The 25,524-nt window shown below is 41.3% G+C and overlaps 1 protein-coding gene across 2 annotated transcripts in view; it reads left to right on the top strand.

The window, feature by feature from the left end:
* The window catches only part of MKLN1 (muskelin 1), a 114,166-nt gene that overhangs the window by 331 nt on the left and 88,311 nt on the right, over positions 1-25,524 (top strand). For both annotated transcript variants that reach the window (XM_080932219.1, XM_080932218.1), the window contains exon 2: positions 24,155-24,224. In XM_080932219.1, coding sequence (XP_080788345.1) covers positions 24,155-24,224 — 70 coding nt within the window. The remainder of the gene's footprint in view (positions 1-24,154; positions 24,225-25,524) is intronic.

Here is a 25,524-nt window from a genome sequence, read left to right as displayed (position 1 = left end):
GGCCCAGGCGGGGCCTGTGAGGGGAACGCGCGGCCTCCGGAGCGTCTCGGTGCGGCGGCCGAGGGCTCCGGCCTGGCGGGCCGAGGCCGGGGTGAGGGCCCGGGAGCGAGCTCGGGGCGGAGGCGGGCCTGCGCGGCGGGAGTTGAGGCGGAGCGGGGCTCCAGGCCCCGGGCCGCGGGCGAGCCGCCCCCGCCGTCGGAGGTGGTCAGGCGACAGGGGCCGGGTCCTTCCCGTGGGGCTCGGACGAGCCGCGGAGTTAAAAGTGCTTAGCTCTGCAGGAGTGGCGAGAGAAGTTGCCGAGTCCCTCTGCATCCTGGCAGGGACTTGGAGGACTGGCAGGGGGGTGCCTTTGCTTTGGGGGCTGGAAGTTCTGAAAAAGACAGGGAAGGAGGGCAGGTCCGGAGGAGTGCTGCTCGTCCTGGGGAACCACCATCTCCGCAGAAACGGCTTTATGGACAAAACAAGTAACTGGTACAGCGTGGTGTTGTTACTCAAACACAATTGCTGCATCCCGGGCGTGGACTCGACAAGGATTGTTTGACATGTGTATTTAAAAAATTCCTCACGTTTTGTTTGTTTCAGATTTGATTTCTTAAGTCTAGTCAGTCAGAACGCCCAAAGTGAAGCTGCAGGTGAAGAGTCAGTCTCCCTCGATCGGCCCTCCTAGTCAGCTGGTCAAGGGTTGGCTCTGAAGGGTAGCTCTGGCCCAGTGAGGGCTGACCTGTGGTCTCATCTGGCCGGTTGTGGCCTGTTGATGGTGGGATATGGCCACATCTCTGATTGATGTTGGAACCCAACTTTTAATTTGAGGATGAGCTGGATAAACACTAACCTTCAGTTGAAGTGACTTGTGGCCATTCGTTATGTGAACTTGTGTTTTTTTTTGGGGGGGGTATCCTTTGGGGGGATTTGTTTTGCGGGGGCCTTTGTAGTTTGTTTTGACCGACTTTTTTGAATCTGAAGATAACATTTTCTGTGTCTAGGTTAAAAAGTTGGTGGTGTGTGACTACCTCGAAACCCCCCCCACCTTTAATTAGATTACTTACACTTTAGGGGGTTTGTCTTTGCTTCACATTTTGGTGTAGGCATGAATGAGACTTGGATATCCCAAATCCCAGTTGAGTTACCTGTTGGATGGGCATGTTAAGGAGGAAGGCATTTGTAAAGGGAGTTGTTGATCTGGTGGGGTAGAGGCTGTAGTCAGCCTCGGATTTGGAGTGGACAGCACCACTGTCACAGTCAGACTGTAGGTGGAGGCAGCCATTGCTGTAGGTTTCTTAAGGCCACAGAGAAAACAGATTTTATTTGCACTTAGAACTTCCACTTAGGCATCTTTTTCAACTCCGACTTTGAAGGAGTGTAGTTGAGTGTTAGGAAGTTTGAGGATTTTGTCAGGCAGGCGTCTGCCTTACTTGTGAAATTCTTGGTTCTGAACTTAGGCTAGCAAGTATGGATGCTGTATCTTTGTATGACAGGAAGTTTAAGAAAGAGACTGATCTTGCCCCCTCTCTAAAATCACCTCTAACGGGGTGAAACAATGAAAGGCATTGTGTAATGTCTTAAGCTGGTGTGATTTTTTTTTTTAAAGGTCTAGCCAGCCATTTGTTGAAATTGTTCAGGAAAGATTTACTGACAGAAATCTAGGCATTTTGGGGTGGTGATAATAATTACAAAAAAAATGGTGGTTTCTTATGCATTTTACATGCTAATCTTTATTCTGAATACTTCTAAGTGTTTTTAGCTCATTTAAACCTTAACAGTCTTTTAAAGAATCCCAAAAAGCTGGGCCTGGGTTGGCCTGGAAGGAGATGCCTGTGATGCAAGCACTTAGGAAACAGGCAGGAGATCAGAAGTAAGCCATCCTCAGCTACACAGTAAAGTTAAGGTCAGCCTGGGCTACATGAGATCTGTGTCATCACCCTTGACCCAGAATCTCCATTTTCCAGATGAGGAAACAGGCATGAAAGGTTCATTTGCCTGTGATCATCCACCTAGGTGAGGACAGAGTTGAATCCAGGGACTGTGCTCCACAGTTCATGACCCAGTGTGCTTTCTTTACTGCTTCTGTCCAAGTGTTTTTGGAGATGGGATGGGATTCTAAAGGTGATAGTGTTTTAGTTTAAAGACATTTAAGGGCTGGAGAGATGACTCGGTGAGTGTGTTTTGTGAACAAGCTTGAGGGCCTAAGTAACCCTTTTGCTCTTGGTGGGGTAGGAACTGGAGGATCCCTGGGGCTGACTGCCAGCTCCTAGGTTCAGTGAGAAAAGGAACAAGGCAGAGAGTGACAAAGTATGGTGCCCTGGGTGATAGAGTATGGTGCCCTGAGTGATAGAGTATGGTGCCCTGGGTGACAGAGTATGGTGCCCTGGGTGATAGAGTATGGTGCCCTGGGTGATAGAGTATGGTGCCCTGAGTGACAGAGTATGGTGCCCTGGGTGATAGAATATGGTGCCCTGAGTGACAGAGTATGGTGCCCTGGGTGATAGAGTATGGTGCCCTGAGTGAGAGAGTATAGTGACCTGGGTGACAGAGTATGGTGCCCTGAGTGAGAGAGTATGGTGCCCTGGGTGATAGAGTATGGTGCCCTGGGTGATAGAGTATGGTGCCCTGAGTGAGAGAGTATGGTGCCCTGAGTGATAGAGTATGGTGCCCTGGGTGATAGAGTATGGTGCCCTGAGTGAGAGAGTATGGTGCCTTGGGTGATAGAGTATGGTGCCCTGGGTGATAGAGTATGGTGCCCTGGGTGATAGAGTATGGTGCCCTGGGTGATAGAGTATGGTGCCCTGGGTGACAGAGTATGGTGCCCTGGGTGACAGAGTATGGTGACCTGAGTGACAGAGTATGGTGCCCTGGGTGATAGAGTATGGTGCCCTGAGTGAGAGAGTATAGTGACCTGGGTGACAGAGTATGGTGCCCTGAGTGAGAGAGTATGGTGCCCTGGGTGATAGAGTATGGTGCCCTGGGTGATAGAGTATGGTGCCCTGAGTGAGAGAGTATGGTGCCCTGAGTGATAGAGTATGGTGCCCTGGGTGATAGAGTATGGTGCCCTGAGTGAGAGAGTATGGTGCCTTGGGTGATAGAGTATGGTGCCCTGGGTGATAGAGTATGGTGCCCTGGGTGATAGAGTATGGTGCCCTGGGTGATAGAGTATGGTGCCCTGGGTGACAGAGTATGGTGCCCTGGGTGACAGAGTATGGTGACCTGGCCTCTCAGGTGCACACAGTTATTGGTACACATAGGTGCACATATTTCACATATGGGTCATGAAAAGGATTTCAATCTCAGATTTCTTTCTAGGACTCCTATTTCTTTTTTTCTAGTGCAGAAAACCATTTCTCCATCACTCCTAAGATTGATTTCAACCTTAAAATGTTAAAACAAGAATTAAGAGAGGTACATGTAAGTGATAGTTGATAGGATTAAACATATTTCATATAGAAACATTTTATAAATCATTGATCTGTATTTTTAAATGCTTATTGTTGTAGGTTGTTGTGATGTTGGCGATAATTTATTGGGTAATTAATGTTCCTGAGATGCCTCTTTCATATAGTTTTGTTTAATCTTGAGCACAAACGTGCAGTGAGTTTCATCTGCTCTACAGCTAAGGAAGCGGAGGTCAGTATGTAAGATATTTGCCACATCATACAGCTTTCCAGAGGCTTGTCAAGTTCTTATTTTAAGAACACTAAACAAGTGTGTCTTCTGTTCTGGGGTTTTCCTGTGCAGTTAGATATGTTTAGTCTTTGCCTCAACATCATCATGAATGTGATATATTTAATAGCTAGGAAATCTGAGATTTAGAGAGGTTGACTTGTTTAGGTCTGGGGTCTAAAAGCATCGGAGAGAGGACTTTGATCCTGGGCTTCCTGACTTCCCTATACAAGCTCCATGAGCTGCTTCACTATGTGCTTGGTCATTTCTCCAGCTCTGCCCTCTGTAGCACACAGCTTGGCTTCTAGGCTCCATCCGCCTCTGCTCCACCTCTGTTGCTGTTCTTGGTGATCATATCATGGTACTGGCATCTCCAAAACTGCTGAGGTTACACTTTCACAAATATGCTCTCATAGGCTCTCTTCATGGGGCCAAGCCTCAGCTGCTCTCATGATCTCATGTCTTCAAAACTGGTGTCACGTGGGTGACTCTCACAGCACCAAGTCTCGCCACCAACATGAGATTCATCCTTGGCTATCTCTGGAGCACAGCTTCTTTGCGCTCTCAGAAATCACTTCCCAGAAGATCTCACTCATTGATTCTGGTCTCTTCTTAGTCACTGCTAATTTCTTAGCTCCAGCTGACCAACATCACTTGTCCCTGCGTGTGCTAGGCAAGTACTCTTTCATTGAGCTAAATCCCCTGGTTTTCCTGGTTGTTATTATTTTCTCCTTTTTATTAGAGAGAGGTGTACTTCAGTACTATGGTTATGAATCTGCATTTTTCCTTTTAGTTCTTTAAGAATTGTATGTTTTGAAGTTTTTACTAGATGAATACAGAGATACAGCTTTATCATTGTAGTAACTTGGACCTTTGAAAGTTATATGTCCCCCTTTATCTCTAACAATACTATGATTATGTGTTTCTTGCCTTTAAAATCTACTTGGTGTAGTTCCATCTACATTATTTGAGTTACGTTTTGTTGGGGGTAACTTTTGCTTAGTTTTCCCTTGGTGATATTGGTGATTGGAACTCAGGACCTCATGCATGTTAGATAGCTAGTTGTTTAGCCCTCTTACTGTGCACGTTTTCTGTTTGCATATTTCAGATCTGTTTTTAACAACATATGGATTTTTCACAATTAAGTTCATTATTCATTTAGAGAGAGAGAGGGTGAATGAGAGAGGGCAGGAGGAAGAGATGTGTGGAGGTGAGAGGACAGATTTCAGGGGTTGGTTCATTTCAGTCACTATAGATTCCAGGGACTCAAATCAGGCCACCAGGCTCGGTGCCGAGTATCCACTGAGTCATCTTGCTGTCCCATGATTTGAGTATTTTACTATTAAGTTACAGTAAGCTCAGATTTCTTTTTCATTCTGCATATTAAAAAGACATTGCATGCCTTTCTGTGGTTGCAGACCTGTGTCTAGCTTACATTTATTTAGGCATCTGCTTATTAGCAGTTACTTAGTTGTGTTTTACTTTTGGTTTTGCTGATCTGTAAATTTCTTTTGAGACTTTTTTTTGGTAAGGTCTAGAATTGAAAATTTAATTTTTGTTATGGCATTCTTTCCATTCCTGTAATATGATTTTATATTGCTTGTGCATTTTTAAAAAACATTTGTGGAAATCTATTTATATTAAGGCATGTTTAGAGGGGAGATAATTGGGTTTAAAGTCAGTCTTTTGGTTTATGACTGTTAGTATTTAATACTTTAAGAATATCCTTATATTACTTTGACTAGTATATCTTATTATTATTAAGATTGTGACTGTGGTAGTCTTAGTGACAATGGCTCCGTAGGGTCATATATTTGAATGTTTGGTTCCCAGTTGGTGAACTGTTTAGGAAGGATTAGGAAGGTGTGACCTTGCTGGAGGAAGTATGTCACTGGGGGTGGGCTTCCATGGCAGGCCTAGTTTCTGTCTGTTTGTGTTTGTCTGCCCTTCTCTCCCCTCTCCCCCCTCTCTCCCCTCTCTCCCCTCTCCCCCCTCTCCCCCCTCTCTCACCACTCCCTCCTCTCTCCCCTCTCTCCCCTCTCTCCCCTCTCCCCCCTCTCTCCCCTCTCCCCTATCTCCCCTCTCCCTCTCCTCTTCTCCCCTCTCCCCCCTCTCCCCCCTCTCTCCCCTCTCCCTCTCCTCTTCTCCCCTCTTTCCCCTCTCTCCCCTCTTTCCCCTCTCTCCCCTCTCCCCCCTCCCTCTCCTCTTTTCCCCTCTCTCCCTTCTCCCCCCTCTCTCCCCTCTCCCTCTCCCCTCTCTCCCCTCTTTCCCCTCTCCCCCCTCTCCCCCTCTCTCCCCTCTTCCCCCTCTCCCCCCTCTCTCCCCTCTCTCCCCTCTCTCCCCTCTTCCCCCTCTCCCCCCTCTCTCCCCTCTCTCCCCTCTCCCCCCTCTCCCCCCTCTCTCCCCTCTCCCTCTCCTCTTCTCCCCCTGTCTCCTTCTATTCCTCTGTGCCTCCAACTTGTAAACTGAGCTACTGCTCCAGTACCCTGTTTGCCTGCCTACTGCCATGCTCCCTGCTATTGATGATCATGAACTCACCTCTGAAACTGTAAGTAAGCCCTCAATTAGATACTTTCTTTTATAAGTTGCCTTGATCATGGTATTTCTTCACAGCAATAGAAAAGTATCAATTATGGGTACTTACTTTTATCATCTGTGTTTGTTGTTAAAAAAAAAGACTTAGATGAAGACAGCTGCACATTTACTTGTAAGAGCTTTATGTGCCCTTCCTTTACTCCCTTTCATTGACCACTTCCCCCTCCCATTTGACTTAGCTAATCTCCATTAGAAGAATCATAAGACTTAACTTCTATTCTTCAAATGTCACTTAAAATACTATTTTACTAGTACATCTTGTGTGCCCCACTCTTCCTCCATAAGTCTGGCATCTATCCCTCACCTCTGGCTGAATACTTGAATATGTGCCTGTCTGATATGTCACATATTACAATTTTCAGCCATGTTCCTATTTGTTTGGTTACTTGCTTAATAGCTGTTTCCATCAACTGGATCATAAACTCCATTGGAATATATAGTCAACCTCCTATCAATTGTATCTGAGCATAATGTTTATTAATGAATAGATGAGTGAATTAACTAGCTATTTTATTTATATTTCTTTTTTTTAAGTGTTATTTTGTTTCATGGGTGGAATATCATGTTGACTTGTTCAAAACAGAAAATAATTTATTTTAAATGTCTTAAGTGGTTTTTTTCAACAAAGGTTGAAAGTCTCTTAAATGAAATAGGTAAGGATATAATGTTTGGTAGGACTTGGAATAGTGTTTCTAATTTGCATCCTTGAGACATTTATTATGAAGTTATTTATAGATGATATTTCTAATAAAACCTTTATTTCTAGTTCAGTTTAATGCAGAATTTGATTTGCCAAATAACTTAATAATTTGGAGGATTATTACCAGGAGGTTACTTTTAGGATATGGTCTCTTCTAGTTCCTTGATTGTGTTTTAGTTTTTTAAAAACATAATACTGCTCTTAACATATCATTTATATATAGTACATTTTAGCTACTTAAAGTAACTAAGTCAGGGAGGTTTTGTTAGTGAGAGGTACATGTGACTGTGACTGTAGTCATTTTGTACCTTTTTGTAGTGTAGTCTGCAGAGAGCAGCGCCCCTTAGCCACCCCTCTCTGTAGCAGTTACTGCAGTGTTTCTGTCTCTGAAGACTGCCTGTTCCAGGTCTTTCGGATAGATGGAATGATGAGAGGCATTTTTCCTTGTTGTCTTCTTCCTGTTTTTAAAGATCACAATACCATGTCATGTGTCAGAGCCATACTTGTTTTCTGGTTAGCAAAGTGAGTGTGTATAGAAGCATCACAGTTCGAATATTCATTAATTGATGGGCATTTGAACTGTATATATACATTATGAACAATGCTCCCATAAACATTGTTCATGTGACTGTAATGTTTTAATTTCTTTTGCATGTGTGCCGAGGAGTAGAATTTTTGGATTTAACTATTTGTGGAACTGTCATGTGTTTTTTTTTTTTTTTTTTTTTTTTTTCTTGTCAGTTCTCTTTTTCCTTTATTATTAAAGAAATGCCTAAAAAAACTACTTAATACAAATTCATAAACAACATAAACAAAAGCTCTATATTGAAATGGCCATGTGGGATTAGATTATCTTGCTATTAACTCAGTTGCACTCCTTTTTGTGACAGGCTAATCTTTTATCTTCTTTTATTTTTGCTGAGTATGTGTATGTGAGTGTGTGATTATGTGTGTGTGTGAATGTGTGTGTGAGTGTGTGTGTGCTCCATACTTTCATCCTTGAAAATCCTTTGCTTCTTCCTATTAATGTGTATACTTTTCACATATTAGTGCTGAGAAATTGGTTGAAATTTAACTTTTAGAATTTTATTATTTAAGGCTGTGGCACACACTTTTATTTTCAGTACACAGGAGGTAGAGGCAGGTAGATTTCCAAGTTTGAGGCCAGCTTGGTCTATATAACAAGTTCCAGGCCAGCCTAGAAAACAGAAAAACCCTGTCTCAAAACAAACACAATTTATATTGTTTATATATAAACTATGAGTAAGATATTTCTGAAAGGGTTGAAAGTTGTTTATGAACTCCTTCCTCATATAAACCGAGGCATACAGTTTTAAAGTGTTGAACTAACTTATTTCTCCCAGATCTTAGAATTTTGGGTAGTATCCTGAATATTCTGAACCAATTGTTCAGGTGAGTAAAGAGTGACGTGACGTAAAAGAAAAGCTTCCTCAAGGTCTCATGTTATACCAGAGGCTGCAAATTGTCCAATGTCCCTTCTGTTCTTCCCTTAATACAGGCATACTCAATATGTAGTTGCTGACTACATCTCCCAGGAGTCCTTGCAGTTGAGTTTGACCACATGACTAAATTTTAATTAATGAGACAGGAGCAGAGGTAATATATGCAATATTTGATTTCTGCCTCTAATGATGAGTGACCTTCTTTCTTTTAGTGGGCCACAGGGTGATAACTGGATCAGCCATCTGTGACATAGGCTATTGCTGTTCAGTTTCTCTTTGTGTATATGGACCAAGATACTAAGTCACAAAAGATTGAAAAGAGAATTCCAAATTCCTTACTCTTCTGAACTACTTTAAATCCCATAATACAGTTCAGTGGCCATCTTTTGGTCAGATAATCTGAAAGGCATTTGCAAAATCGTTTGCCAATATTTTTGATTACATTGAGGTAGCCTTGGTTACCTATAGGTACTTTTCTTATACTACTAAAAACTTCTAAAAGACAAGGTGCAGCTGCATATGGAGCTAGATCAGTCTTTAAAGAAAAGAGTTTGTATTCTGGCCTGAAATCAAACTTGTTTTTATTAGGAAGCTAGAGAATATACAGAAACTAGCAAAACATGATCATCTCTCATCTTGCCATACAGCTCTTTAGTCCAGGACTCATGGTTGGTGTACTGGCTGGATTGTGTCATCTTGACACAAGCTGGAGTTATCACAGAGAAAGGAGCCTCAGTTGAGGAAATGCCTCCATGAGATCCAGCTGTAAGGCATTTTCTCAATTAGTGATCAAGGGGGGAGGGCCCAGCCCATTGTGGGTGGGGCCATCCCTGGGCTGGTGGTCCTTGGTTGTATAAGAAAACAAGCTGAGCAAGTCAGGGGAAGCAAGCCAGTAAGAAACATCCCTCCCAGGCCTCTTCATCAGCCCCTACTTCCTGAATTGCTTGAGTTCCAGTCCTGACTTCCTTTGGTGATGAACAGCAATGTAGGAGTGTAAGCTGAATAAACCCTTTCCTTCCCAACTTGCTTCTTGGTCATGATGTTTTGTGCAGGAATAGAAACCCTAATTAGGGCAAATTGGTACCAGCATAGTGGTACCAATCTGTAACAATCTGATTATGTTTTGGGGAGGACTGTGGAAGGACTTTGGAACTCTGAGCTAGAAGAGCCATTGGCATATTAAGAGCTCTGTGGGATGTTCAGTAGGAACTTGGAAGATAATGTTGAGAACAGTGCAGAAGATGGAGGCCAGGCTTGTGATATTTCAGAGGGAAGATTAAAAGACTCTTATCAGGGCTGTTGCTGTTTTGATTGTGAAGTTTCTGTGGTTTTGGTTAGCTGGAGCTGAAGAATCAGCTGTGATTAACAAGATACCAGAACTATTAAAGCAAAACCTTTGCATCACTGGGACTATTGTTGCTGGTCAGCTGGAGTTGAGAAACTAGTGGTGATCGAGACCAGCATCATTGGGGTGAAATCTTCTGGGAAGTGTTTTCTGAGAGCACAAAGAGGCTGTGTTCCAGAGATAGGCAAGGTTGTACCTTGTGCTGTTGTTGGTCTTGGTAATGTGTAAGAGTCACCCAGGTGGTACTGGTTTTGAAGAAATGGAGGGGTCTTGAAGAGGAACAGGCTCAGTACTGTGAGAGGCCATGGAAGGCCATTGGTGAAGGTACAGCCTTTGTTGCAATTACTACCCCAGGACTGAAGGGGTCATGCAGAGGAGTTGAGGCTTAAGCACCATGAAGAAAGCCTGTGAGAGGCTATTGGTGAAGCCTAGTTGCAGCAGAAGACAGCAGTGTTTTGGAGATTCAGTACCATGAGATGACCACCAAGAACAGCAGCAGCAGTGGAGAACAGGCAGCTGGAGCCTAGAAGACAAGGGGTGTGCTACAAAGGACAGAGCTGCAGAAGTGACCCAAGCCCTTGGAGGAGCCCAGAAGTTTGTAAGTGGATCCCAGACATTGGATGGTTAGAGTTTGATTTTTCTTTTGATTGTGACTGTGCCCTGATATTTTCACCTCTCGAAGGAAGAAAGTATTTTAGTGGAGCCCCCAGTTAAGAGACTTTGAATTGAAAAAAGACTTTGAATTTTAAAAAAGATTGGACATTTTAAAGGGATTAAACTTTTAATATGTTAGATTTTGTAAAGACTGTGGGACTCTTAAGTTTATTTGGATCTTGGGAATGAATAAGAAAGTAAGGGTTGAGGCTTAATAGTTTATGTGTCAAGTTGACAAGGTGTCAATTGTATTGGCTGGTTTTGTGTTAACTTGACACAAGCTGGAGTTATCACAGAGAAAGGAGCCTCAGTTGAGGAAATGCTTCCATGAGATCCAGATGTAAGACATTTTCTCAACTAGTGATCAAGGGGGAGGGCCCAGCCCATTGTGGGTGGTGCCATCCCTGGGCTGGTAGACCTGGGTTCTATAAGAAAGCAAGCTGAGCAAGCCAGGGAAAGCAAGCCAGTTATTAACATCCCTCCATGGCCTCTGCATCAGAATCTGCTTGAGTTCCAGTCCTGACTTTCTCTGGTGATGAACAGCAATGTTGAAGTGTAAGCTGAATAAATCCTTTCCTCTCCAACTTGCTTCTTGGTCATGATGTTTGTGCAGGAATAGAAACCCTGACTGAGACACTCAGGGTGATAAATTTAAAGACAGATTTTTAATGTTTTCTTGCTATATTACAGCACTTAAGTTGCAACTAGAGCTTTTCAGATTTCTGGCTCTCTTTATCACAAAGTACAGGGTACTTTGTTGACTTCTGGGTAATCATTGGGCCTGTTGGAAGGTAAGGGGTGAGAATGTCTTCTGATGCTGTAGTGGTCATTGTTCAGTAGAGTGGCTGAGTGGAAGGTAACAAAGGCCGAGTCTAGAGTTTCAGTGGAGTAGTACTGGTAAGCTACACTCACTCTTACATAAATAGAGGAGCGGCATATTACATATAATAAAGGGATCATAAAATACAAAAATGAGTGCTGAACTATGAAGATGGCAGTCTGTGAAAACAGTTACTAGAGGGTTTCAGGTCTCTATGTCTGGGACAGAGACTTGAACAGGACACAGAAAGGGGGAGGTGATAGTATAACTTTATTAAAAGTGAGAGTAAAAGCCTAGAGTGCTCTCCACAGAATGGAAGCAGGCTCAAGCAAGCCTATGACTCAAGAGCCAGGAGTTCTTTTCTGGGAGTTTTGTTTTTTTTTTTTTTTTTATAAACATAGGTGGAAGGAAGAGACAACTGCCAGGAGGTAGATTTTTCCCTGATTGGCAACCGGGCAATGTAAGTTTTGTTGATCTTCATATAGTGTGCTATATATCCCATAATTTTAAGCTTGTGGATGTCTTGAGTATGCAAGATGGTAAAGAGGACTTTTTTCTGACAGGTCATAAGGACAGCTTGGCATTGGCTGTACTTGGTCCCAGTGTCAGGCCAAGCTGGCTTCTTAAGATTTCTTTGTACCATGATGTGCCTGTCCATAAATTATTCACTGGAGAGGAGGTGCCAGGTGTTGCCTTACTGAGAAGGGACAGACAAGAGTATGGTTTATGAACAGGTGCTGTAAGTCACTGGGCTGTCTTAGACTTGTGAATCTCAAAATAGTGGCCATTTTGTTAGGACCATCCTAGCTTACATGCCTTGAACTGTTCTTATTTAAAGATGTATTTTTATTTATGTCTCTGTGTGTTCTTGAATGTGTGACACCTTTGTCCTGGTGCTGATACTGTTAGAACGTGGTCAAGGCCTCAGATCCTCAGGAGCTGGAGTTGCAGGGAGTTGTATGTCACCAGACATGAGTGCAGGAAGAGCAGCAAGCGCTCCAGTTCCTAAACTATTATTGTCTTTGCTGGTAGAAAGAACGGTGGCTCATTTGTCTGAACGTTAAACAAGGATTCTGGTTACCCACTTAAAATTTTGACTTTAATGTCATCTCTGAATTGCTCACATTATATATTATTTGACGATAAGTAAAACACTCTGAATTGATGTACATTATCTATAACATGATGTGCCATATGACCCTCTTTTAGTGACTGATGAGGAAAGCACAAACATTTTAGATGCATAGGGAAATTACTCCCTGTCTTTTGAAGAGTTGTTGCAAAAAACTAGGAGAGAAGGCCTACCATTTTATTAATTTGCAAAAGGAAAAGTCAGATCTTGGGGGAAAACCATTATGTACCTACTGCCTCAGCATAATATATGTACTCCTTTTCTATAAAGAAGAAGGAAATGGGGGAATGGTAAATCATTTTAGGAAAATAGCAATGCTTTTTAGTAAACCACTGGGCTTGGAGAACATACTGTGGTCTGCAGTGAAATCTGCAGAACAGATGACAGTGGTTTGTAAATTATTCTTTATGGGATTGAAATGAAAGCTAAGTGGTGTTTGTCTGTATACGTAGCCACACTTTTTTTCAGAGTTCAATCTTTGTTCCTGTGATATGGGGACCCCAGTGGAGGAATTGGAGAAAGGACTGAAGGAGCTGAAGAGGTTTGCAGTCCCATGGGAAGAACAACAATAGCAACCACCAGACACCCCCCCCCCCCCCGAGCTCCCAGGGACTAAACCACCAACCAGAGTACACATGGAGGGACCCATGGCTCCAGCCACATATACAGCAGAGGATGGCACTGTCTGACATCAATAGGAGGAGAAGCCCTTGGTCCTGTGAAGACTCATTTCCCCAGTGTAGGGGGATGCCAGGGTGTTAATTAAGGTGGGAGGGGGTGGGGGAGCATCCTCATAGAAGAAGGAGGAGGGAGATGGGAGAGGAGGGATGTGGGAGCTGAACCGGGAAATGGGTTAACATTTGAAATGTAAACAAACTATCCAATTAAAAAAAAAGATAAAAAAAGAAAATTTAGTCTTCTAATTAGTGAGATTTCAGTGAGAGACTGCAGGCAATTATGTTCCCCTTTGGCAGGTCCAGTCAGGATTGGAAGCTAGTGGATAAATGGCAGAAAGCCTTTCCATGTGCTGGGAAGGGTATCGTCAGAAGGACCTTGATTCTGAAATATACTCTGTTACCCTTTAGCCTGATAAAGTTCTAGTCTTCAGGCTGTCATTTCTCAGCCCCAGCACAGCTAAGTAGCTCTGCCCAACCCTGTGAATATGATTTAGTAGAATGGCTTTAATAAGCATGTATTCAGTGACTCAGTTCGGAAATGTCTGTGGAGATACTTTGTACAGGAGTGGCTGAGATAGAGGCTAAGTGGGTAACACTGCACACGCCCATGGCTGAGTTTGATCCAGAGAACCTATGAAAGGGAGGACTGGCTCCACACAGTTGTTCTCTGACCAGCATACACAAGTTATGGCACATATTCCTTCATCATGTATGTACATGTACATATGTACATACTAATGATAAGTAAAAATGTTTTAGAAGATAGCACATATATCTAGCTCTTGAAGTTTTACTTGAAACCTATCACAAAAATCAGACAAAAAGTTAAGAATAGTTATAGTTTGTAACATGCTTGTGAGTACTTTGGAGTATTTCTGAGGAGTAACACTGAAAACTACTTTCCAGTATGTATCAGGACTTTGGTCTTGGTCAAAGAAATGCCATGGGAGTGTGTTTCAGAGACTGAGTAGCTTGGGGTTAGTGGAAGTGCAGTTTACGTTGGAGTCCACTGAGGGAGGAGGTGTGTAGTGGAAGTGCAGTGTGATAGGACACTGAACAAGGTGTGGTGGCCCAGGCCTGGTGCTGACAATTCTACATCAGTCTGCTTCTTGAGAATTTTCTCTGTTCTCATACAGTGGGGCTGGTTTAGGAGTTGATGGTTTTTGGGAAGGGATGGCATGAAGTTGATGGAACTGAACAAGTGACTGTGTCTTAGGTTAGCATGCACTGCTACAGGTTTCATTTTGGTTTCTGCATGCATGTGTGTCATTATACTTTTTTTAAACCTTCTTTCCCCCTTACTTCCCTTTCCTGGACTCATCCAGCTGTTAACTTTTTTCCAGTTACTCTTAACTTCTACATCCCCATTATAGCTCATTTTCCTCTCTGTATCACACACATCTTTTAAGATGTTTTAGAATAAAATTTAAAAGTCAGGCCTCCCACCCGAGTAATGCAGTAAATAGAATGATTGCCCAGAAAAGATGGTTTGAGTTAGTCAAGTCACCTACATATACATGAACCTTGTGGGTGGCTGGAAACAGTTTGATCTCTTAAAATATGTATATACCCTTTGTACTCAAACCAGTCCTTTCCTAAGTTATGTCCACTTTGAATAATTTTTGCTTTAGGTTGAAGCAGGGCAATTCTTAGTATTGAAATACACATGAGATAACTTTTCAGTTTGATTTTTGACCACTGAGAGTTTCCCAGTCTACCTCTGCATTGGAATGCTTTCTTTCATTGACATGCTTTCCCCAGTGGCTACTCTGTTTGCTCGTGTGGAGTATGTATGCATGGCTGTGTCCCCAGAGTACTTTGAATCCTTAGATAATTATTGCAGCCCAAACATGCACAGTTCCATGGTGATAACAAATGCTAGAAATGTTTTCTCCTTATGGTTTCACTGAGGTTACAGGATTAGCAGTGGTGTTTTAGTAACAACCGACGTCACTTCCATGTCTAGCTTCTCTCGTCACTGTTGAATCTGAGTCTAAACACTCACCGAATTGTTGTGTCCCTTTAAAATTCTTTTATCAAGAAGTCTTTCCATCATCTGGTCTTTTTTTTTCTTACAACTTTATTTAAAGAAGAGAAATACATGTACAGATTTTTAAAAGCATTTTTGCAATTCTTTTAGAGGTTTGATAGTATGCGTTGAAATCCCACTAGTTACCATAAGCATAAAGTACATGTAGGAGAGAACATAAAATGGAAACAGAGTTTTCTTGGTGTGTATAGATAGATTAAACATAATGATCTTTGAATACCAAAAATTGCCACAAGACTATAATCCTAGTTCTTGGATTGGTCATTTTTTTAATTCATTGTCTTTTTTTTGTTTTGTTTTTGTTTTTGTTCTTTTAAGATAGGCTCTCTTATATCCTAGGGATGACCTAGAACTTCTGATTCTTAGCCTTTTACCTTCATATTGTTGAGAATATAGGTGTTTGCTACCATGCCCAGTTAGTTTATTGGGTGTTAAGAATTGAACTCCAATTTCCAATAAAAATTTAAAAGTTTTCCAATAAAATAAAAAATATTTCCAATAAAATTAAAAAAAAAAAAAAAAAGAATTGAACTCCGGGCTTTGTGCATGCTACTAGCTAGGCAAGCTACCAACTTGAGCTAGATCCCTAGCCTTACCAACTGGTGTTTTTAAAGAAACTGTCACTTACCATGAAAGGGCTTTCAGATTTGTGTATGTCTAGTTGCTTTTTCATAGTAACATTTAATTACTTTCTCTAGTTTTAAACAATACTGAGAATTATATTTTGAATCTTATTTTAAAGACTACTCTCTAGCTAGTATAATGTACTTTGTATTGTTAAAACTTCAGGATGCATAGGCTAGTGGTAATTTCTGGTAAGATTTCCCATTGGCTTTTTATAATGGGTATTAACATTCATTGATAATCGTTGGAATAAAAATGTTTAACAGGTGGTATGAAAGTCGGACATAATTATTTTATTTTCACACTTGTTAGTCGCAGTCCACCCCACCCCCCAAGGCCTCACCACACACACACTAGTTGACTTTTATGCATAGAAATTACCTCAGTGATAGGAGCTTTTAGTTACTGAAAACAGGTCAACTGGAAAGCAAAATAAATGTTTAATTCTTTCCTTTTAATGACCAATTGCAGAATAATGAATTAAGTTGGGTATTTCCCTAGATGTGTAGTTTGGTTTTTAAAGAAAGCCTCTATTCATTAGGCTGTTTATATACCTACCATATTTTATCTTTCAAAATTTTAACTAATTAATTTTTTATGTATGGGTGACTTGTCTACATGTATGCATGTCTCTTGCACCACATGCATGCGTGGTGCTTGATGAGACCAGAAGAGGATGTCAGTTCCTGGAACAGGAGTTACAGACAGTTGTGAGCTGCCATGTGGGTGCTGGGAACCAAACCTAAGGCCTCTGGAAGAGCAGCCAATGCTATTAACTGCCAAGCCTTCTCTCCAGCCCCTCCACTATAATTTAAATAACTTCAGTAGTCATTACCTTTGATGCCAGATTGTAAACATTTTGAACAGATGGAGGCTCTCTAGGCTTGTTCCTATGTTCCTTTGACATGGCCTCATTATTTGAATTTTTTTGACATAGGAAGTTTGTTCTTTATATACACATTAGTAAAAGGACAATATTTAGAATGTCTGACTGGAAGCTAGGAAAAATTGTTGGTACTGGATTGTAATTTTTTAAACCTCTATAGAATATATATATCTAGGAAGTAATTTTTAAAGAGAAAAAATGTACACTTTAGAATACTTTAATTTTAGATTGGATTTGCCAGATTGTATTTTTCCATGTCACATTTGTTACTTAATTTAACAAATTTTAATACTTTAATGTGTATCGGTGTGTGCTTGTATGTTTTTATACACCAAGTGCATGGTGGTTCTCAGAGGCCAGAGAGGGAATTGGTCCCTTGGAACGGGTGTGATAACTGGTTGCTAGCTACTGTGTGGTGCTGGGACTGAGCCTGGTCTCTGAAAGACTGAAAGCACTCTTCCTCTCTGCCCCATTTTTTACCATCAGTGTCGGCAGTGTCTCCTAGTCGTCGCTTTCCCATTTCACTGTTTGGGGTACACAACTGAGCAATATAACTTCCAAAGAAAAGCGTCAGTATTACTAGATGAAGTTTAATGACTCTTTGCAAGCCCAAAGAGTGTTCAACTGAGGGGGTTTAAAAGTTGCTTTTAATGTTAAAATAAGTATTAAAAAATAGTTTCGTATGGTTGTATCACCAACTTGATGCCCAATCACATTAATTAACTTCTGTTTAATGCCATTTTTTTTTAATTTTGGAGACATTTGTTTCGGTTTATTTTCAGTTTTTAGATATTTTTGTTACTTTATGCTTTGTTTATATGTAAAAATATTTCCATTGTTTTAAATTAAGAAAAGTGTGTGTGTGTGTATGTATATGTATGTGTGTGTATGTATGTATGTTTTGCCTGTCTGTATGTATGTTGCTTGCCTGTGGAGCTGGGAAGAGGTCTCTGGTCCCTTAGAACTGAAGTTATGGATGGCTGTGAGGCACCGTGTGGGGCTTGGGAACCCAGCCTGGGTCCTCTCCAAGAGCAACATGGGCTTTTATCTTAGGAGCCATCTGTCCAGCCCCTGTAGTTTCAGATTCTAAGCTATACAGCTTCATATCTGTCCCTTTAGCAATTTTTTCCCTTCTAATTTGAGTAGCGATTTTTATTAGTTTTTGGTTCAAGCAAATAAAAGCAATTAATGTGTATATCTGTTTATTTTAAGTGCACTATGGTTTGATCTTTATCAATGGGAGGACATCTGGGTTGTTTCCAGTTTGGGTAAAGCAGTTTTTAAACATTTGTATGTAGGTTTTTATTTGGACATAAATTTTTATTTCTCTTGAATCAGTGTTTGAGAGTCTAGGTTTTTCTTGTTTGTTTTTGGTTTTTCTTGTCAGGGCTCCTCATTGTGGCCTTGGCTGTCTTGGAGCTCGCTCTGTAGACAAGACTGGCCTCAAGCTTATAGAGACCTGCCTGCTCTGCCTGTCAGTGCTGGGACTGAAGGTGTGTGCATGCCACTGCTGCCCTGTGGGGCTAGTTACCCAATTACATGAAAAGTACTTTTGTAAGAAACTTATACACATCTAAAATGACTGTACCATTTCACACTCACCTTAGGGTACAGATAATCCAGTCTCTCTGAGTTTATCTCCCCGCCCCCCCTCTCGTGTGTTAAAGGCAACATCTCACACTATGCTGGGCACCGGTGGGCCACATGGCACCTGCGGGCTGTTCTCATCTCGGCAGACTCTGGACCAGAGCTCCAGAAACCTCTCCACTCACTTGCTAAGTTCCCGTGTTTAGTCACTGCCACTCCTGAGTTGCTGAGTAAAGGAAAACACCATACAAACTTAGTTTAGAATCAAAAAGTAACTCAGTCACTGGGCTCAACTACTAACATCATAGTTAGTGAGCCATACTAAAATTAATTCTCCAGTGGTGGATCTCGGAGGATTCTCCATTTTATGGGAGAGGGAGTCCTCGAGTTCCTTACATCTTGTACCCAAAGCTTTCTCTCAATCCCAAAAACCTCATGTCTCTTATCTCCTTTCTTCCCTCTCTGACTTAGAAGTCCACCTACTTTTCACCCAGTGATTGGTCCCCTAAAATCTTTATTCATTAGGGGAAGGTCCTTGCAACATGTGTATGCATGTGTGTCTTTGTGTGTGAGTGCAAACATGCAAGAGTCAGTTCTCTCCTACCAGGTGGGTCTTGGGGATTGGATTCAGGTCATACCCATTGAGCTGTGGCAGCCATCTGAAGTTCTCTGAATCGGTAATAGCCTTTGAGCCATCACTGCTTTTTAAGTTTAGCTGTTGTGACGGGCAAGTAATGATAGCTGGTTGTAGATGTCTGTGATGGCTAATGGAGTTGTACGAGCTAACCTGTGCTTATCTGCCCCTTGGATATACTCAGTGGGTTGTTATTTATGTCTTGCCTGTTTTCTAATTGAGTTGTTTGCTTTTTTAAAAAGCCCAATCGTGCATACTTGTATATTTTAGATGTCAAGTCCTTTTTTGAACATATAAAATAAGTTTTTCCAGGCTGTATCTTCTCATTTTATCCTCTTAACAGAGTTCTTACCAGAACAAGATTTTAATCTTTCTGTAGATTGATTTTTGCTTTTATAGATTAGTGGGGTTTTGTGTAAGAACTTGCCTAGGATTTAGAGAAAGGATAATTGTATATTGTGGGTAGTGATATGAGAAAGAAAGGAAGGAAGAAACAATATTGTGTAGCTGTTATAGAAACAGTACAGAGGCCTCTCAAAAAACTTTTTGACCCCGCAGCTCTACTCTTGGGTATATAAAAGTCACCACATCAAAGAGATACCACATCCCTGCTTATTGCAGCGCTAGTCACAGGAATCAGAATTATAGAGGCAGCCAAGATGTCCGTTAGCAGATGAATGGATTTAAAATATTGTGTGGGAACAGAGATGGCTCAGTGGTTGCTGCTCTTGCATAGGAGTTTGATTGACAGCATCTACATGGTGGCTCACAATCATCTAGAACCCTAGTCTCAAGGGTTCGGGTACTTTCTTCTGGCCTCCAAGGCATACACATAAATGACACTCACTACACAGGCATACACGTGTACACACAGATTTTGTTTTTAAAGATGTATGTGTGTGTGTTCATGAATATGTGTGTGGCAGGGATTGGGAAGAATGCTGTTTAACCATAAAAAGGATTCAATCCTGCCATTGCATGACCAAAACTAGAGGGCATTGTGTAAGTAAAATTAATTAGGTATAGAGAGACAAATATCACAGAAGCTAAAGACACTAATCACATGACAGTAGATATGCAATAGTACTTAGAAGCTAGGAAGGGAAAGCAGTCAGAGGGTAAGATAATCAGGACGCAGATACAGTTGCTATGGTTCTCATATGTTACAAAATTGGGGAACTAATCAGAGCAATTAACTGTACATCTCAAAATAACTAGAGAAGAAGACTTGAGTTCCTAGGATCATAGGCGTGTTGATACTTGAGGGTTTGTTCATTACACATTGTATTTGCACATAGGTTTGACTTATAATGTGCTCACATAAGTGATTACAAATATGTAAATTAAAAAATAGAAAGAAACTGGAAGATGGTTCTGTGGTTAGAAGGAACATTTGGTAGTCTCAGAGGTCCTGAGTCCATTTCCAGCTTTCATGTTTGATGATATACAACTGCCTGAGACTCCACTCCACTCTTTGGTCTCTGTGTGCACTTACACGCACAGGCAGGCAGGCAGGCACCCATGTGGACACCCACACACGCCCCCCCCACACACATCCCCTGCTCTCCCCCTCTGTCCCCCTCCTCCCCACCTCCCCCCCCCCCCCCCTTCAACATACTCTCACACACTTACTAATGAGTCCTCCCTTCCTTGGAGTTTATTTTCCTGTTTCTGTTGTTGCTGGAAAGAAATGGCTGGGGGGGGGGGGGTGCTGGGAAATAGGTTGGACATTGAAGGCAGGAATGGAGGCCACTCTGTGCTGGTGGAGATGGTACCCTGTTATTTCCTAGCTGCTGCCAGCCAGGCCATTATTGCCTTCTTCTCAAGGTTGCCGAGCACCCCTGACTCAGCAAGAAAAGACATCTAAACCTCCCAACCCCCAAACATTCAGGCATGGTGATTTGTATGTTCCGTTTTACATTTGTTTGTTTTCCCCTTCCTCTCGCTTACCCTAGCTAGAGGTCTAGGTTTTTTGTTTGTTTTGTTTTGTTTTTAAATCAGGCTTTGGCTTCATTCTTTTCACTAGTTCTCATTTTTGTTTACTTTTTTTTTTTTTTTTGTCCCACTTTCTTAGGGTGGAAGCATAGGCGATTGATTTTAAAATATTCCTAATTTTCTAGTATGTATTTAACACATCTGTTAAGTGTTGTTTTCATAGTATTGCATCATTTTGGTAAATTTTCTTTTTAAAAAAATTATTTAGTTCGATTTATTTCTGTGTTTATCCTGAGGCTTCCTCAATTTGTGTATTATTTGGAACTAGGTTGTTATATGCCAAATATTTTAAGATTTTCTAGCTATTTTGTGTGAATGATTCTAATTCAATCCCATTGAGGTCTGTGAGCTGCTCGTGTGTTCCTGACATGTGTTCTAGTGGCAGTGAGTTCTCCGGTGTGAGTTGAGGAGAATGCACTGTGCTGGTGAAGGGCTCTGTGTGTCAGTTACATCCAGGCGACTGATAGTACTTTTTCCTTCAGTGGCGGTGTGAGTTTCTGCCTGCTGAGGCTGTCAGTTGCTGAAAGTGGGAGGGTGGATCTGCAATTATAATAGTGCTTCTTGCAGTTCTGACAATTTTTTCCTCAGGTATTTTGACACTTTTTTTGTTTGGTACAATCACATTAAGAATTGTTGTGTCTTCTTGAAGAATTGACACATTTCATTAGTACCCTTCTGTCCCTGATGATTTCCCCTTCTTGAGTAACCATCATTGCAGTGAGTTCATGAATGTAGAAGCCATGCCATGCCCAGCACACAGCATTTCACAGGTTCCCACCCCATCTCTCTTTCAACTTGTACATTCTTTCTCCCCTTTTCTTCACTGTCTTGCTAGAGCTCGGCAGAACAGGGGAGTAGTTGTCCCATTTGAGTACTTAACGATCACCTTTTCTCAGCACTTTGACCTACTTATTAATCTTTGCATTAATTGTTGCTCCCTATAGAATCAGCTTTTCTGGTCAGGGTTGAGAGTAGCACTTATCTGTGGGCATAAGCAAATATGTAGAAGGCATTTTGACGTGGCTTACCCCCCACCCTCATTCTCACCCCCATGGCATGTGACCTCTGGAACCATGGCTTTTTGACTAGGTTTACAGTGCCAAACGTGAGTTCCCTTCTGAGGAGCAGGGCTTAGAGTCAACCAGAAAGTGGTTGGTTATCCCATAGTCTTCACTCCTTCACTATACTGGTGGGTATCCTTACCTGGGAAGTTAGTATTGTAATGTCCTGGATTCATCGCCGGGTCATAGCATTGATGACTCAACTCTCCTACCTGCCTGTGTAGCACCTTCCAGCATCATGAACATTAGCTGTCTGTGAGGAAGTTTTCAAGTCAGTTCCAGTTTGATTTCTCTGTGTCCTACAGTCAATATGTGCTGAGGAGCAGTAGAGTGTTTAAGGTCTAGTTCTTGTGGGCATAAAGAACAGTGGCGATATTGTTTTCGGGCCTAAAGTACCCCACTCCTGGTACTAAGATTTTCATCTAATGACCATGTCTTCTGAGGAAATCATCGCTCACCCACACAGGAAACTGTGTTCAAATACCTTTACTTTCTTAGTGGAGGATCTTTAATACATCCTTAGTTTTGATTACCCCTGTCTCTTCCTTCATCCACCCACTCTGACCTGCCCCACTTAGACCTTTAACCCTGAGTATTCCCTCTTTACTTTCAAATCACATATCAAGATTGGATTTCTTTCCCCTCTCCTTTCAGTACTTGAAATGGTTCATTTAGTTGCTTGAGTTTTTGATGAGAAGGTTATTGTAATTCTTACCCTTGTTTCTCTGTAGTGGACTTTTCCCCACTCTGTGATGTTTTTTCATGACTTTCTCTGTGGGTTTGTTTTTTTAAAAAGCAGATAAGCTGAGCAAGCTATGGAGAACAAGCCAGCATGCACATTTCTCCTGTGGTTCTTACCTCTGTTCCTGCTTGAGTTTTTAGTCTGACATTTCTTAAACATGAGATGTCCACCACACCGCCTCCCCTGTTTGGTTTTGGTATAGTTTTTATCACAACAATAGAGAAACTTAGCCAGTGTAGTCTAGATGTAGATTTTCCCCTTTTTCTTTCTATTGTTGTTGTATTTGTTTCTTGGTTTTGTCTTACCTTCCTGGATAGATGGTTTGATATCTGTTACTGGCTTCCAAAATTTCTCAGCCACTGATTGCCTTAAACATTTCTTCTGCTCCTGTGTCATAGCTCTAGGATCTCTTGCAGTCCTTGGACACTCCCACTCTCTCTCTCTCCCTCTCTTTTCAGCTTGGGAATTTTGTTAGAATGTTAGAATGCTACCTACCCATCCTATGTATTGTCTACTTATTTCTTTAGAACTCTTAAAGTGATAATCATAGTTATTTAAAATAATTTCTTATCTGGTAATTCTAAAATCTGTACTACCCCCTCTCCACTCCCCCTCTCCACTCCCCCTCTCCACTCCCCCTCTCCACTCCCCCTCTCCACACCCCCTCTCCACACCCCCTCTCCACTCCCCCTCTCCACTCCCCCTCTCCACTCCCCCTCTCCACTCCCCCTCTCCACACCCCCTCTCCACACCCCCTCTCCACTCCCCCTCTCCACTCCCCCTCTCCACTCCCCTGCTTCTTCTTCCCTCTCATGCCTTCTCCTTCCAGTTGTGCCCCCTCTTATGTATTGGGATTAGAGGTGTTTGCTGGACACTGTGTTCAATTCTAGTGTGTTTTCTAATTGTGAACTCGTTGGTAACTGCTAATCAGTTCCTTTTCTATAACACGTCATCCTGAGGAGTTAACCTATAACCTCTGTACAACTTTCTGTCTTCCTGAGGCCGTGAGCCTCTATGTGGGGTGCTGGGACTGAACACTGATGCTCTGCAAAAGCAAGGTTTTAACCACTGAGCCATCTTTTCAGCGTTGTTTGTTTTTCAGTTGATAGTCTTCAAAAGAATACTAGTCATACGTTTTATTTAACGTTTCACAGTTTGGGCTTGTGTGATTTTTTAAATTTTTATTTATTTTTTGTGTGTTATGATTATTTGTGGCAGTATGGACTCTGGATATTATTTTATGCTTCCTGTTATAACCTCATGCTACAGCCTTTGTTCTGTTTTTATTCTTTTCCAGCTCTTCTCATACCTCTAGGTTGGCTCATTCTTTTTAATGCTGTTTAAAACTTACATTAATTAGAGGCTTTCTGTGCTTCTTTTCATGGCTTATACACTGTTCTCTTTCAAACCACAAACACTGTATGACTTTGTGATAGTTCAACTGTTTTATAATGGCGGATTATTTCCTTTTTTTGACCATTGATTTACTATTTTAACTAATCACTTCAGTTTTCCTTCTTTCTTTTTAATTCTAGGAACATTTTAGTGGATAAACCAAATGATCAATCTTCCAGATGGTCTTCAGAGAGCAACTATCCTCCCCAGGTAAGTTTACATGTAGCACCCAAGTCTGTTAGAAGGTGTTGTAGTTGGGCACTTGCTCAATTGCTGTCTGTTACCTAGAATCCATTGAGAGTTGATTTTGTCTTTGGAATTGTGAGCAACATTTTATTTTTGGTCTGTTAAAATTTTATTTTATGGATAAAAACAATAAGGATGCAAAAGTAAGTTGTTTTTTGTTTTGTTCTTTAAAAAGAGTCCAGTTTATGAAGAAAATGTTAGACAAGGACTAGAGTGCTGTTCTGATCTAAGCCAGGTTTTGTTCCCACTCTGTTATACTCAAATCATTCTGTAAATATTAGTAAGTTGATCTTTGACTGGGGGGCTTTTTGAGAAAAGTCAACATAGTTTGTTACATTATTATTGTGATCTTTTAAAAATTAATGTTTACTTATGTGTATATGTGGGTGAGTATGCACGGACGGAGATACCAGGATGAATTATGGGAGTCTGTTCTTCCATCATGAGCTTTGCAAGCACCTGCACCTGCTAAGCCAATGTGCTATGTTAAGATTGGTGTATGTAGAAGGTGTTAGGGCCAGGAGCTATATTTTCCTTTTTCATGGTAAGTAGTGCTGTTATTAAAAGATCATTTTCATTATACATGCTTAGGGTATAATAGGTGCATTTATAGTGTCATAAAATAGACAAACAATATAGTAGAGTTCGTGGGAGCCTAGTTTCTGTACTTCCTTTTCTTTCTTTTTCTTTCTTTCTTTTTTTAATTTGTCTGTTGCTTTGCTATTCGGGTCACTCGATAGTGATATACTTTATCTTAAAATTTTATGTGTTACCCAAACATGGTACCACTATATTGCCAGAGCGAAGATTGTATTTTTATTTACTTTGACCTTATTACTGAAATTAGAATGTTTTACTGTGAAATTCCTATTTCAATTATATTTGAAAAGTAGTAGCATTTAATGTTCTTATATATTTTTCATTCATTAAAAAATTATTTAGTAAGTATTCAAAAGGCACCAAATTAAATACTGGTAGTAGAGTAGAGCTGAGATATTTTCTCTGTTCCTGATGAACAAGCAGAACCCTGAATTAGTTAGCATTCCATCTCTTGACTCCTCAGATAAAAGAATCCTAAAGTTTTGTAATTAAGTAAACTAACTTTAATTTTGAATTAGATAACATGTAAGCAACGTCTTAGTTGTAATTGTGACTCAAATCTGAGATTCCTTGTGGCCAGTCTCAAGGGACATAAGCAATTTAGTTTTATTTATGGACAGAACAGGCACAGTTTTGGTGTGTAGATAAATATCGAGAAGTTTTA

This window comes from Micromys minutus (genome assembly GCF_963924665.1).
Source record: "Micromys minutus genome assembly, chromosome: 18".
Taxonomy (NCBI): Eukaryota; Metazoa; Chordata; class Mammalia; order Rodentia; family Muridae; genus Micromys; species Micromys minutus.
This window is presented reverse-complemented; position numbering and strand designations above follow the sequence as displayed.